At 33.8% G+C, this 15,294-nt stretch overlaps 1 protein-coding gene across 1 annotated transcript in view; it reads right to left on the bottom strand.

The window, feature by feature from the left end:
• The window catches only part of TMTC3 (transmembrane O-mannosyltransferase targeting cadherins 3), a 49,986-nt gene that overhangs the window by 32,896 nt on the left and 1,796 nt on the right, over nucleotides 1-15,294 (bottom strand). Inside the window, exons 2-4 of the mRNA XM_031463047.2 lie at nucleotides 9,347-9,563; nucleotides 4,685-4,903; nucleotides 3,248-3,347 (exon numbers count right to left, since the gene is read on the bottom strand). Coding sequence (XP_031318907.1) covers nucleotides 3,248-3,347; nucleotides 4,685-4,903; nucleotides 9,347-9,535 — 508 coding nt within the window. The 5' untranslated portion in view covers nucleotides 9,536-9,563. The remainder of the gene's footprint in view (nucleotides 1-3,247; nucleotides 3,348-4,684; nucleotides 4,904-9,346; nucleotides 9,564-15,294) is intronic.

Here is a 15,294-nt window from a genome sequence, read left to right as displayed (position 1 = left end):
AGTTACCATATGTGATTTTGTTCAAAACAAGCAGCCCTGCTAAATAAGCTGATACTTAAAACACACACACACACACACACAAGTGTAGAATGAATTCCAATCATTAAAAACTATTTCAATTTCAAAATACAGGTTTCTAAGCTGATTTTACATGTGTAAAGATACATATCGTCAGCAATCATGTATTCACATAGTCATTTTAAGTATCTACTGCATTTGTAGGGGAGAGAGAGAACAATATGTAAACAAGTAAAGATACATTTAGTCAAATGGTGAACTAAGTGTTACAGAGAAAAACTGAAGGTGAAAGGAAATAAAATGAAGTGGGAAGGATGTGTGATGCTACTGATGACATTTAAGCAGAAATCTAAAGTAATGAAAAAGCAAGTGCAAAGGGTCTGAGATGAATCATGCTTATAAAAAGGGTATGGGACATGAACAACCTAGAATTTAAGTGATTAAATAATTACGAACAGAAAGTCTCTGTATAGGATAACATACACTAGATAGAATGGAGAATATAAAGATGATGACAGAACTGTGCTCTCTAGGGTAAAATAATGCAATGTGCAATATGAAGTATCATAGGGGTTAAGAGGATACAGAGAAGTCCAGAGCAGGTCTCAATACCTTTCCACCTATAATTTAAAATATATTACACTCTTTCACCTGACCATGTCCTCAACAAATATATACCAAACACCTTCTGTGCACCAGGAACCACTCTAAGAAATAGAGATAGAAAGTGAGAGAAAGTTACTTGCCCTAATGAAGGTTACGTTCTATTGTAAGAGAACGATAAGGGGTGAAAGAAAAAAGTACAAATTCTGTATTTTTAGATTAGAAATGAGTCTTATGAGAAATGTAGGTTGGAGGAATAGAAAAGCAATACAATTTGGTTTTTGGTCTGGTCAAGTGGTGAACATGATCTGTTGACTCTTCCCCCAAAATCAAGCCTAGAAAGATTCAGTGAAAGGGAAGTATGGCTTCTAAGACATTAAAAATAAAAAAAGAAAGAGAGAGAAAGACTCCTGGGCATTGAAGGTTATCTTAAAAATGTACATTTATACGCATGTTATGAGGAACTACATCTAAAGCAAGGATGACAAAAAAATTTTTTTTAACTTTTTCCTTGCCAACCCTGACTGCCCAAAGTAAATCATTATCTGTGCCTTTACTGTAGAACTCTGCAGTTGCAGTAACTTGTGGTGATCCAGGAATGAAATGAGAATACTTCAATATAAGTCCTGCTGGGGTAAAGAGCGAGATTTTTTTTTTCAAGGTCCAAATGACCATCCACTCTTGGGTAGTCACTCCCACACATTTTCTATCTAAACGTAGGGGGGATGGTGGACTGGCTGGTTCTCAACGCTGAATCCCTTCAAGAGACTAGAGTGGGTGGTTGGTAAAATGGTAAAAAAAGAACAGTGACCAACAGCTCAGGGGAGCCCAGAGCTCTCCACCCTGGGTTTTAATGAATTACGAGATGGATAGAGTGGCCCTGGTGTTTCTCCTTAACAGAAAAAGTGGTCAATAACTTTCAGAGAACATGTAGCCTGAGTCCACAAGCCAAAATAAGTAGACATCTAAAGGGTACAACAATTATAGAAGATAACAAACATAATAACACGTATGACTAAATAAGAATTACTTGAAAAGATACACTACAAATTTAAAATATGTAATTCTACAGGAAATAAGAAAACTAAGAATTTAAAATAAGTAATTCTAAAGGAAATAAGAAAAGATACTGGAGTTTTACAAAGAATAAGAAATCATTAAAAAGAACCAAGTAAAATTATTAAGAATGAAGTAAAGTGAAAGGCTACTTTGGTTAGAATGAAGTTTCTCTAAGGGCAAAGCAGTTGAGCTGAGGCCTGGTGATATGAAGAATGTAAATGAGACAACTATGTGAAGATCTAAGGGAAGAAACCTCAAGTAAGAGGGAATAGCAAGTATAAAGGCAGGTGCTTCACCTGTTTGAAGAACAGTAAGGTTTGCTTGACTATAGTGAAGTGACTAGGGCAAAACTGCAGGAGACATGTTTAGAGAGATAGGCAGGAGCCTGATCATGGTCTTGAAGTTCAGATTTATCATTCATGCTTTGCTGAGGATGGTATTTAAAGAGAATATTAGTTTGTGATTCTGTATTAGTTACTGGACTACCTCTCACCGCATAACAGACAACAGGGAAAACAGGTATAATGCTTACTATGAGCCAAGCAGTGCCCTAAATGCTTTAACATGCTTAACTCATCTAATCCTTTTCAAAAGGTAGGGATTATTATCTATGTTTTATAAAGAAACTAAAGCAGAGACGTTATGTAATTTGACCAACATAGTAAATGGAGTTACTAAACGGTGGACCTGAAATGTGAAACCAGACTCCAGAGTCCATGCTCTTAACCATTACGCTATGCTGTACTCAAATTGTTTTCAGAAGGCATTACACACAGCAGCAAGAGGCGAACCTACTCATATTACAAATCTAAGAAGACACTGAAGGTATTTAGCTAAATTGCTTACTTCTTGAACCTTAGTATTCATACATAAAAAAATTAAGCTCCTTATCATCAGTGCCTTATGTCTACAGTGAGAAAATTCTCCAAGAACATGGGGAAAAAAATCTCAGGATTAAATTTTAGGATCAATGAAGTACAGGTTAAGGCCATTCTGTGAAGTCTCTTTCATGCCCACTGTGCCCATATTCTTAAAATAATCATTTTCACTACCTGGAACTCGTTTTCTGAGAATACCAGGCATCATTAAGACTAATGGGCTAATACACAGAAAGCATTTTCCAAGGAAGGGCACATGGTAAGGACTCAACAAGCAGCTGAGCTATGATAAACACATAATTAAAGTTATACTCTTACAGGCTTTTAACTTCGTCTAAACAATACAATACACAACCTTCCTAGGTGTTATTTAGAGAAAAAAAACTGAAGTACTGGTACCTGAATCATTTAGAGGTAACAGCAAATGGAACTAAGAATGACCCTACGACTCCTACATTCTAGGCAAATTTTTTAAAATTAGATCATATAGAATCTTAGTTATGATAAAACTACACACAAAATTTTTAATATTGATAAAACTGCATACTTTTCTTATGTACATACATGTTAAAATAATATAACATACAAAGATAAACACCAAAAATGGCATATATTTTATAAGAACCACTTGAAATATGTACCTGATCGAGTTTTATAGCTAAAGGAAAAATTAAATGTTACACATTTACCTATGGAATTATCTGGTCCTTTTGATTTGGTATATGATAAAAATGCAGCTAGAAAAAAGATAGATGACAAAAGTTCTGCTCTTCCTACAACACCTGTCACCTAGAAAGGGAAAGGAGGAGTGTTCATATTAATGAAAAGCACCTTCAAAATTTAACTATATATAACAGTAACAGTAGTTTAATTAGAAACTAAACTGCCATAACTTTTCAAGTGCACATTTCTGTTTTTTAGGTATTCTTTGAGCGCCCTCATGTGGTGAATTTGTATATCTTCCATAAAAATAAATTTATTAGTGATTATAACAATTATTATTATTTTATTATTTTGAAGTAATTATAGACTCAGAGGAAGTTGCAAAAATAGTAATAGAGAGGTCCTTTTTACCCTTTATACAGCTTCCTCCAAAGGTAACATCTTACATAATTATAGTACAATATCTAGTTCTTAACTGAAAGAAAAAGGCTTTTCTTATGTGTTTTCTTAAAATACAAGTGTCCTTAAAATACAAAAATATAATAAATTTAATACATTATATCTTCATAATAACTGCAAACTAAAGTTTAAAAAGACAATAGTTTTAAAATGTCCTTATGAATACAAAAAATTTAAATGTAAAACTCCGAAATTTCCCTTCAAAGTATTCTGAACTCATCATACAATTTAAAACAATCTATCATTTTTGCAGATGCAGAGAAAAATGTTCAGCTAGACACCAAAGGTTCAGGATACTGAGAGAGACGTACAACCCGCCTCTAACACTCCAATACTCTACAAAGTTTACATATACATACTATTGTTTACAACCGAAAGCTTGTAACAAAGCAACTGAGCAGAGTCTTCTGTGCTGTTGAGAGTCAATTTTGGAGTTTCAAAATTACCAAGGAAAATGAAGTTATAGTTTGAGTATGTCTTAGTGACAGACATATCAGCAATAGCAGAGACAGCTCACAATTTTGAAACACATGGCAACAGACAATATGAAATTACTGAGCATCATCTTTTGCTAGGATGTCTGTTCACATTTGCATATATTTTGATTTATTTTTATCCTTATATAAGTTTGTCTTGTTATTTTTTTTTGAAACATGAACAGTATCAAGTTGACAAATATTTTAAAACTATGTATTTTTCAAAATTTATTAGCAAAGAAAATAATTGCATTCATTTATCTTTTATATTGCTAATGTTGAATGATTATATCTTATGTTCTTGAATAAATGTTTATGTTTCAAAATTTGTTTTAAATTTAAAAATTTTATGCAGTAGGACATTAAGACTGCACTAGGAAGTTAAGACATTGTACTAACTTAGGAGTCTTCAAATACTTGGATTAAAGTTATGGTTAATACTTTTTTCCTAAAAATATATAACCATTATAGTCACTGTGTAGGCTTTATAAACAAAATAATGCAAAAAATATCTATAGTTTTACTTACTGCTTCTGTGTGTATTGGGTGCACTGCAAAAAGTAAAGAGGCAATCACACTACTCCGGCTGTCCAGAAAATGTTTGCAGACTTTAAGAAATATCACACTAACCACAGCATGAAAAATCATATTTAGGAGATGATATGACATTGGTTTTAGTTCACTAAACAGATAATTTAAGCGAAACGTCAATACTGTTAAGGGACGGTAAGACTTGTGGCTTCTCTCCTAAAAAGGAGGAAGAAAAAAAAAAAGAAAAAAAAGCAATCATTGATTATTAAAGTATCTTGGTCCTCCAAGGTACATAAACTAATCATTGCTTTTACGACTGAAAGGATCCACACTTAGCTGAGAAATAACAATAAAATAATGAAATGTCCCAAGAATAACACAAACATAAAAGACAGCTCTATAATCTGTGTTTTCCTATTTTCTTTGTCCAAAAACAAGGCAATTTTCTCTCTGATATATAGTGGTCGAAGAATTACTAGTAGAGGAAAAACATTTGATTATTAATTCTTCTTCAATACATATATTAAAAAAAAAAAAAGAAATAGGACAATAGTGGCACTAATCAAGTTGTAGCACAGGATTCTCTCCAGAGGCTGTTCCGAACTTACCAGTGTAAGTGTTTATCTAACTGCTGGCTAGATCTTCAAAAGGAAACTATAAACAGAATGCTTACCAGTGCAGTTTAAACAGTGATGACTCAGAAAGGTACTGTCTAGTTGTTTTATGAAGAAACACCTCCATAATGTATAGATCTGAATACATTAGACCAAAAATCCCTAGGTACTACATAGAGAGTAATACAAGGGCAAAAACTTTCTCGGAATTTTTACTGTAAGACAAAAATCAAACCAGATTTAAGAATAAAACTCACAAGTCAAAACTATATAAAATATTATCCTAGTTATATTTTGTAATTTTATACAAGGGTATCCACATTCAGCTTCTTTGCTCTCCTATCTCTTACCATATTTTGCTGTAACTCTGACATATAGGTATAGACTTAAGCCAATTCATCCCTAAAAGGTGACATTAGGAAGCACAAGCAACAAATATTTCCCATTTTGAAATTAGGAGTATTTTAACATCAGGCTGTACTAACCACATACAACGTGTTATCTACCTAGAATGTTCTTTCTTGCTTGGTTAATTCCTGTACATCCTATAAATTAAAGTTTAGGCATATGAAAAGTTTTTTAAGGCAAGGTATTGCACTGAAATGATCTGTACCAGAAAGCAGCAAAATGTTCTAGAAGCTTCTGAGTGCCTGAAATGTTTCTGGGGCTCCACTAGAACATATTTGCCAGTTGAAAGGATAAAGTCAGAAAGTAGCAGGGAATAGGTATTTTTAATTGCAGTACACATAATTGCTTTATTAGATACATACATATGCCATACGTAATGACCAACTAAAAGATAGACTAATCATTATACATAACTAATTACTCACATAATTCATTAGTAATCTATTTAACACTCTACTGTGACAAACAATCATCAGCTTAGTAAATATCAGGTTTACTCTGTGAATATATAGTAAAACAATTCCACTATGAAAAAAACCAATTCAGATCATTATTAAGCTCAGGTATTTAAAAAAAAAACTCCTAATTATTCATGGTATTAGTTGGCAACAGAAACATAAGCATGAATGTAATGAATGAATAAGCTAACAGTTCCCTATTAATGTGAAGCTCTCCATAAAGGTATGGAAAAAACACAGCAAGAAAGGATATCTCCAGAAGTTATCTTAACACAAGTACCTCATAAACCAAATGCCGGAAGAGTGCGGCTCATTACAGCCCAGTGATTCTCAATCATGGCTGTACCAAAGAATCATCTGAATAATTTAAAAACAAATTAAAAAAAAAAACAACCTACCCCTCTCCGAAAAAACCACAACAATAAAAAAGCAAATATATAAACAAAACAAAACATATTGATACCCACATCTCACTCTTAGATAACTGCAATAACTGTAATTAACAGGCTTGGGAGGGCTTTGGTGTTAAATTTTTTAAGTGCCCCAAGTGGATTCTAATGTGCAGCCAGGGTTGTAATCCACTGAACCATCAATAAACAGAGTATTACATATCTAAAGAATGGGCTTATTAAAGAGTTGATCTGAACACTTGGAGGACCAGGGAGTCCAAAGACCTCTAACATAGCAGTATTCATGTAGCTAAGAAGAATGTCCTAAGCCCAAAATGTGTCTTTGAGGTCTACATTGGCAGAAAAATCCTTAACGTTTGGGCGCCTGCACTATTCAGGCTATCATTACTTGATGACATCAAACATTAGATCTTTGAATGTGCTAATTTCAGACTTGTCAAGAAACCTTATGACACCTAAATACTACTTAGAATAATTTTTCCCTACAGGGAGAGACTATACCCATCAGAAAGTATGAGGAAGTGACACTCTTCACTCTATAAACTATTATTTTATTTTATTCTTAATTGAAGTATAGTCAGTTTACAATGTTGTGAAAAGGGATCCAAACTAGAAGAGAAGAGGTAAAACTGTCATTATATGCAGATGACATGACACTGTATATAGAAATCCCTAAAGGCTCCACAGGAAAATTACTAGAGCTGATAAAAGAATTCGGAAAGGTAGCAGGATATAAGATCAACATAAAGAAATCAGTAGCATTTCTTTACACTAATAATGAAATATCAGAAAAGGAAAGAAATAATCTCCTTTAAAATTCCATCCAAAAATAAAATACTTAAAAATAAATCTGACCAAGGAAATGAAAGACTTATATGCAGAGAACTACAGAATGCTAAGGAAATTAAAGAGGAGTTTAAGGAATGGAAAGATATCCCAAGTTCTTGGATTGGAAGAATTAATATTGTTTAAATGGTCATACTACCCAAAGCAATCTACAGATTTAATGCAATCCCTATCAAATTACCTGAGACATTTTTCACAGAACTAGAACAAATCATACTAAAATTTATATGGAGTCACAAAAGACCCAGAATTGCCAAAGCATTACTGAAGAAAAAGAATGAAGCTGGAGGAATAACCCTCCCAGACTTCAGACAATACTACAGAGCTACAGTAATCAAAACAGCATGGTTATTAGTACAAAAACAGACATAATGGGTCAATGGAACAGCACAGGGAGCCCAGAAATGAACCCACAAACTTTTGGTCAATTAATCTTTGACAAAGGAGGCAAGAACATACAATGGAATAAAGACAGTCTCTATAGCAAATGATGTTGCGAAAACTGGACAGCTACATGTAAATCAATGAAGTTAGAATACTCCCTCACACCATACATGAAAATAAACTCAAAATGGTTTAAAGACTTAAATATAAGACAAAACACAATAAATCTCCTAGAAGAAAACATAGGCAAAACATTATCTGACATACATCTCAGCAATAAACCATCATTTTCATTTGTTTATCCATTCCATCTGAGTTTATTATAAGCCTTTTTTCTTAATGTGTATACTTAAGGGGGCTCTGAACAAAATTAAATTTTCAATCTGTAAAGCTCGAAATATCACAAAGCAGAGCACTGACACTGTGGTATGACAACTTTAATGATCCCTTAATCCCAACTAACATTTCATGTCAAAATCTAATGTCATGATTAAAACATAGGATCATATTTTTCACTCATTATCAAAAGATATTCTTTTAAAGGCTAGAATGGGTGAGAACAGGAATGTTGCAGGAAAACAAATAATCTGATTATTTAATAAGAAAAAATACTTGTCTGTGATCAGAGGAATGAAAGATTCCATAGTCCGCCTGGAGAAGTTTCTAAATTTGGAGAAAAGGGCCACAAATGATAACTGACAAACTGTAACTATGAAAGAGTGTTACATGTTATCTCTCTACAACTATGTGCTAGGTACCATAGACAGACTAATTAATTTATCCTCAAGGTATTATTCTTTTATAGATCAGGAAAATGCCCTGCCATCTAAAAGCTGTGTTCCCACCTATTCCACTCAACTTTTGCATAATAGAACTAAAATGAGAATCCAATCTATATGAGCCCAAGCTAACAAGGGTTTAATTCTGAACAGTTTAACACTGACCTTCAAAATAAAGTCACTGGCAAAGTAAAAACACTTTCATTAAAAACAAACTAAACCTTTGGGTTCTCAAATACTAAGTCAAAATAAGTATTAGGTAAGAGATACACCACAAATTAAAATTTTTAATAAGTCATTTTTTCCACAGAAAACTGGCAATATATGGACTCAGCATTTTTACCCTTCATGTTCAATCTATTTATATTGAAGTTATATACATTTTTAAATGGTTAAATATACCACAGGTAGTCATCTTTTTGCCTGATTCATAAGACTGGAAAAAGAGAAATAAGTCAGGTGTAATAAATAGATTGGTATTACATCTACTGCTCTTCTAACACATTTGGTTTTTACACACACATATTATTTTTAAAAAGATTAAGCCGAGGTACACAACCTAGGAAAGAATCAAGCACTACTTAAAGAGGATAATCACATCTTCATATTCCTACCTAATTTATTACAAACACATTATGTCTCATATAAAACCTTTGAGGGAAAAAAACCCGTAATTGCTATGATAACAATGCTGACAATTAAGAGAAATAAACTGTAAGAATATTTAAAAATCTGATACAAATAAATAATATATACTTACCTCAGACATAGGAGTTCCCCAGAAATCATTCTGAAATAAAGTTTTTAAAGGAGTAGATGGATGCAGGTCTTTATTATCCAGTATTGCTGAAACATCATCAAAAACAAAACCACAAAATAGGCTGTTCCAATAGCAGGCAGTAACCACACCTATTATTAAGGTTACTTCTTTAAGGTTAATATCAGCCATCTTTTCCACAAGCACTTGTGGACAAAATCTGGGGGAAAAAACGAAGATAAAATGAAATAAGCAACATTTTTTCCCAAGTAAGTCCAGTTTTAATAGAAGGATGATAAGTAAAATAAAGATAGAATGCTAATTCTCCTAGGGAATTCTTCAAAGCTCAGTTCAAATGTCATTTACCTCTAAGAAGCATTAGCTGACCACCTCCCCACATTTCTAACCTAAGAGAGAATTAATTGCTCTTTCCTGTGTGTTTTCATACCTCTATTACAGTCCTTTACCACAGGACTCAATCTTTAAGCCTATCTCTCTAGCTAACTAAACTAGATAGTGAACTCCTTATCAACTGTTACAGGTCAGGTTATCTGGGAAACAAATACATGCAAGATAACTAAAACAACAACAACAACAACAAAAACACTAGTATGATGTGCTCCAGCAGTAGCTAAATGAATCCCTATGAGAAAACAAATACATACTTAAAGACACTGATCATGGGTTTTCTGAAATGTAGATAAAGCTTATGTTTTAGTACTTTATGAACCTAAAGATCAACTATTACCTAAATCAGGAGTTCGAACTTGTAGCCTGAAGTCTTGTTTAGTTTCATTAAAAGCCTTTCGAGAATATCCATCTTGAATGTCTTTATGCTGGCTGTATACTAGCCAGTTAACTACAGTTCCATTATCTTTCACTCAGATTGATTTATTTGACAGAGTTATGTTATTTATTTGGCTCTTGGAGCATAGCAGTTTATGATTCAGATTTAAATCATGGTTTTTCTTTTTCCCATTGCAACAAAAACTTTTAATATAGACAATGGCTTCATACATGACAATTCATAATTAAGTCACTGCTTTAGAAAGGATTCAGTGATGGAATGTTTATAGGGTAGAAAGAACTAATGAACTGGGGGATACTGAAGAATAAACTCTACTATAAAAAAAACAAGGTTGGAAAGTACTCTAACAAGTTGATACACTTTTCTAGCTTGAGTAGTGTCATTAGTATCATTTTAGTGTCATCACCTGTGGAGGGCAGAAAAATGACCCCCCCCCCAACTGTCTATACACAAGTCATCTGAACCTGTGAATATATTACCTTACATGGCAAAAGAGACTTTATAGGTGTAACTAAATTGAGGATTTTGAGATGAGGAAATTATTTTGGATTTTCTGGGTGGGCCAATTCAATGGCAAGAGACCTCACAAGTGAACAAGGGAGGAGGGGAGTCAAAAAAAACAGGGATCAGAGTGATATTATGGCTGGCTGCAGGCCACAAGTCAAGGATTGACAGCAGCCTTCAGAAGCTGGAAAATGCAAAGACACATTCTTCATTAGAGCTTCTCAAGGGACCACAGCCCTACTGACATCTCAATTTCAGTGTGAGACCCATTTGGGACTTCCGACCTCCAGAACTGTAAAACAATACATTTGCATTACTTTCAGCTACTACATATGTGATAATTTGTTACAGCAGCAATAGGAAACTAATACATAATTTACAGAGCCAGAAGATCTGGGACCTGAGATATATCTGTCTGCTCAGAACAGAGGAAGAATAGGGTAGAGAGGGTGAGCAGAGATTTTAAGTCATATGTAAGATTCATTTAAGAATATAAATATAAGAAACTATGGGAAAGTATTAAATTATCTTTAAAATCAGATGGGAAAACTTTAGAATATATTAGCCTTTTTAAGGAAATGGAAAATCCACTTAATAAATGGATAATAAATCTAATAAATCAGAGAAGGAAATTAGCTGTATTTTTTGAAGAAGTATAGTTTTTAATTAAAAGAAAAATTATCTAAGGGTTTATCTTGAATCCAGAAGCAATTTAGCATTTCCAAATGGTAATAGACATATTTATTATTAAAAAAGTTGATGGTGCTTGTTTAAAGATTGAAAAGATTTGGCTCAGCTTCTCTCAACCACACTAAAGTGACAGTCAAGGTACTAAGAAAAAAAGAAAACCTATAAATTAACAAGGATGAATATAATTGGAGAGGAGATTACAGCACAGTTTGGAAGCTGCAAAAGGCAAAAGGATTAGTAAGTGACTCAACAGAGTTTAGGAAAGTGAATCATTAGCTGAAAGGGGAAAAGCTGAAAAGTTTTCTGCACCCTTGAAGAAATTTGAAAAAACTCATGCCAAGTATCTAAGGAAAAAGAGCTAAGAACAGATGGATGTGTTAAAGTTTAGACCCATCTCTCACAAAGCCAAGTACCCTCCCTCCCTACATCTAGGTAGAACACTGGAGACCTTCCCTCTGGAGTAGGTGAAACACAGAATGTCTGATACAGGAGACACTAGTAAGAATAAAGGTAGCATACTGAAAATGAGGGTTAAGCTAAAAGTCTGTCTATGTATTTTGAGATCCTCCAGTTATCTTCTACCAGTTAAGCATAATCCTGTAAAACTTTACAACAATGGAAACAAATAGAGGATTCTAAAAGCTCCCAGAAAGATATATAGCAGGTTCCATATGAAAGATTAGGAATCCAAACAAATCACTTCTTTTACCAACAAAACTGGAAGCTAGGGGAAAAAAAAATTCTGAAAACAAAAAGGGAATAATCAAATCTCTGAAGGATACTGATTTCCAACTTACAATTCTGTATTAATGAACACAAATTTCCAAAGTTGGAAAGTAGAATAAAAATATTTTAAACATTCAAAAACATACTTCCAATGTCTCTCTTCTCAGGAAACTAATAGAAGAGCTACTCCAACAACATGAGGGAGTATACTAAGAAACAGAGACACAGGAAAATCAGGAGACAGAGGATCCAACACAAGACAGTGACAAAGGAAATACCCAGAATGACAGTCATGCATGCAGGTCTACTACTCAGGAAACAATGGAACAGCTCAGCAGCTTCCTGAATGACAGTCCCAAGAAGATGTAACTGACAGAACATCTGAGGTGTTTAAACACAGAGTGAAGAACTGTTTCATTTTTAAATTTTGAGTGTGTAATTGTAATTCAGAACATCCACCATTGGGTAGATGAAAATCAAGTCTTATGTATGGGTCAAAAAACTCTCAGGTCCCTGACCAAACATTTGGGGTGACAAACTGCTGTTTAGTTAAATGTTCTTATAATAGGAAGGTTTAAAATTAAGAGGAAAAACAAGGAAATTAAACCTATAGTTTTAATACTCTCGAATTATATTTGGGAATAACGTGTATTTGATTTTTAAAGTACTTATAATGTTTAACAGTATTTGATACGTCACTACAGACTGTCAACTGTAGGAAAAAAAAAATCCTTAGCATTGAGAGTTATGTTTTATTTGGAGGACATTCTGAGGACTTAAGCCAGAGCGGAAGCCTCTCAGATGACTTTGAGGGACTGTTCTGACGAGGTAAGTGAGAAGCCAGGAATATACAGGAGTTTTTGCAACAAAAACCACGGAGAAGGAACATCAAAAGAATACTGTTAATTGAAGAAAAATCAAATATCTCAAGATAATGAATTCAGCACTTTGCTGTGTAAGATGTTAAGAGTCTGGGTTCACTGAAATCATTTCTTTGATATGTACCTTAACTATCTAGAGCAAGTATCTTGTTTTTCTCCATCCCGAATCCCCTCAGGGTACACAGCTGGGGGTGGATGCAGAGGCTGATGGCTTGAAGGCCACAATGCCCTTTTTTACTGATATGGCAGGTGATGTTCTCGGTCCACATTGCCTCCTCTTGATCATAAATTCTACCAACATTTGGGAGGCATTTCATGACCAATTTTGTCCCACAGACTAGGAAGGCTCATTCCTAGATCAGGTGAAGACTCTGTTGACAGGCCACTAGATGAATGGATTTTTTTTGGATTAGGCCCTATTGATAATCTAAAACTCTCCAGATTGCTTGTCTTATCAGTTTATCATGATCCAGGAAATGGTTTCCCTTGTTGCTTCTTCTCATATTTAGGGTTGCACTATTACAATTATTCTATGTAGAGTTATATATACAATCAATCGCCTCAAGCATTGTTTTAGCCAGCATTAATTTTGTCAGAGGCCTGGTTACACATTGCATAATGCAAGAGGCAATCTTATAAAATAAACAGGATAAATAATATAGCTAGTAACATTAATAAGTTCATAGTAAAGCAGAGAGGGACACACAGCATTAACAATTTGAAAACTAAGGGAACAAACAGTGATTAGTATAACTAGTTGTAATCTGGTCACAATAAGCCATCAAGTCCACAGGAGAGCCAGCTGGAGAAACCAAATTCTGGAATGATCACGTAGAGAGAAAAAGACAGATGTTTTATCTTTGTTTAGAAAGTTATACTTTATCACTTTGCTGTAGGTCATGGTGTACATTTACATTTCTGATTTGACAGGTGCCTTTAATTCTCCAAAGGACTGGTGTGATGCCTAAATGATATTAAAAGATTGATTTGCCCAACTATATTTTCTTTAATTTGCCTTTTAACAAAATGGCACTGAGTGGCTACTTTTCCTAACACTCTAACAATCATGGAAAGAACAAACATTTAGGAGAATTTTAAATGAAATCTGGGAATATTTAGCTTGGAAATCAAGGTCTTCTCAGCTCAATAATTTCATGATTATATCTTCTTCAATAAGTAAAACTTTGGCCTGCATGGTTTGCAAAGTCTGCATTCACACAGACTCCAATCTTTCCAGTCTCTTCATGTTGAGCAAAGACAAGTGTTTGCTTGCTGCACACTGACTACTCTCCATGAGAACAAGGTAAAACAAAACATTTATTGTACACAGTGGATACTAAATTTCTTACCACTGTGCTTTATGTTAGAAGCTGGAAAAGTAAGCTACCATTTATTTTCTTGATAAGGGAGCAAAAAAGGAACAGAAAGAACATACAGAATATAGGTTCATTGGTACAGAGAACAGAGGTAGCATTATAAAAAGCAAGTCTTTCTTGTGAAGTGATTTTAGTCAGATAAAATTATTCATAAAACCACAGAAATGAAAGAAGGTAGATCCAGGCAAGTGTTTCTGTAGTAAAGTCATTTATAAAGTTGTCAGATAAATCCCTTCTCTTGGTGAAAACTGACTGATTTAGAAAATCTGATGAAAAATAATGGTGAGTTTTAGTGATTTTCCTCAAAATACATACAGTGAGCAACTGAACTAGAACTCAAGTTAAATTTCTTGATTCACAGTTAGGCACAAACATACTACAGTGCATTAGGACCTACACCTTAGTTAACTGGTTTCCTGCTGTATCCCCAGTGTATCAGCTCAAAAATATTGTTGGAATGAGTAAAGTAATAAAATTTAAATATGACTTTGCACTTAGTCTGGGCTGTAATTGAGGTCTGGATTACAACTTTAGCTTCATTAATTATTAGGAAATTACTCAGCCTCTGTGAACCTGTTTTCACTTCTGGAAAATGAGAATAAAACTTACCATTTGGCCAGATAGCTTGAGTTAGCAGAGAATTAAATGTAAATAATGTGAGGGAAGTAAGGGTAGAGAAGACCAACACAGACAAAACAAAACAAATAAATAAATAGAAAATAACAGCGATAATGAATGACAGAACAAGAAAAATAAGGTGCTGTAGTAAAAATAAGATTACTATGAAAAAAATGCAGTATTAAGCACAGTGCATGACATAATATGTGCTCCAGAAACGCTGGCTTTCATCTCTACTTTTCCCTGCTAAATAATGACTTAGAAACACTGAGCATGAAAAATATTTAATTCAAATTCTTGAGTAAACATAATTAGAGTATGGTAATATTTAATATAGATGGCAAAACT

The sequence above is a fragment of the Camelus dromedarius genome, chromosome 11 (genome assembly GCF_036321535.1).
Source record: "Camelus dromedarius isolate mCamDro1 chromosome 11, mCamDro1.pat, whole genome shotgun sequence".
Taxonomy (NCBI): Eukaryota; Metazoa; Chordata; class Mammalia; order Artiodactyla; family Camelidae; genus Camelus; species Camelus dromedarius.
Note: the sequence above shows the minus strand (reverse complement) of the source record. Positions and strands in the feature narration are given on the sequence as shown.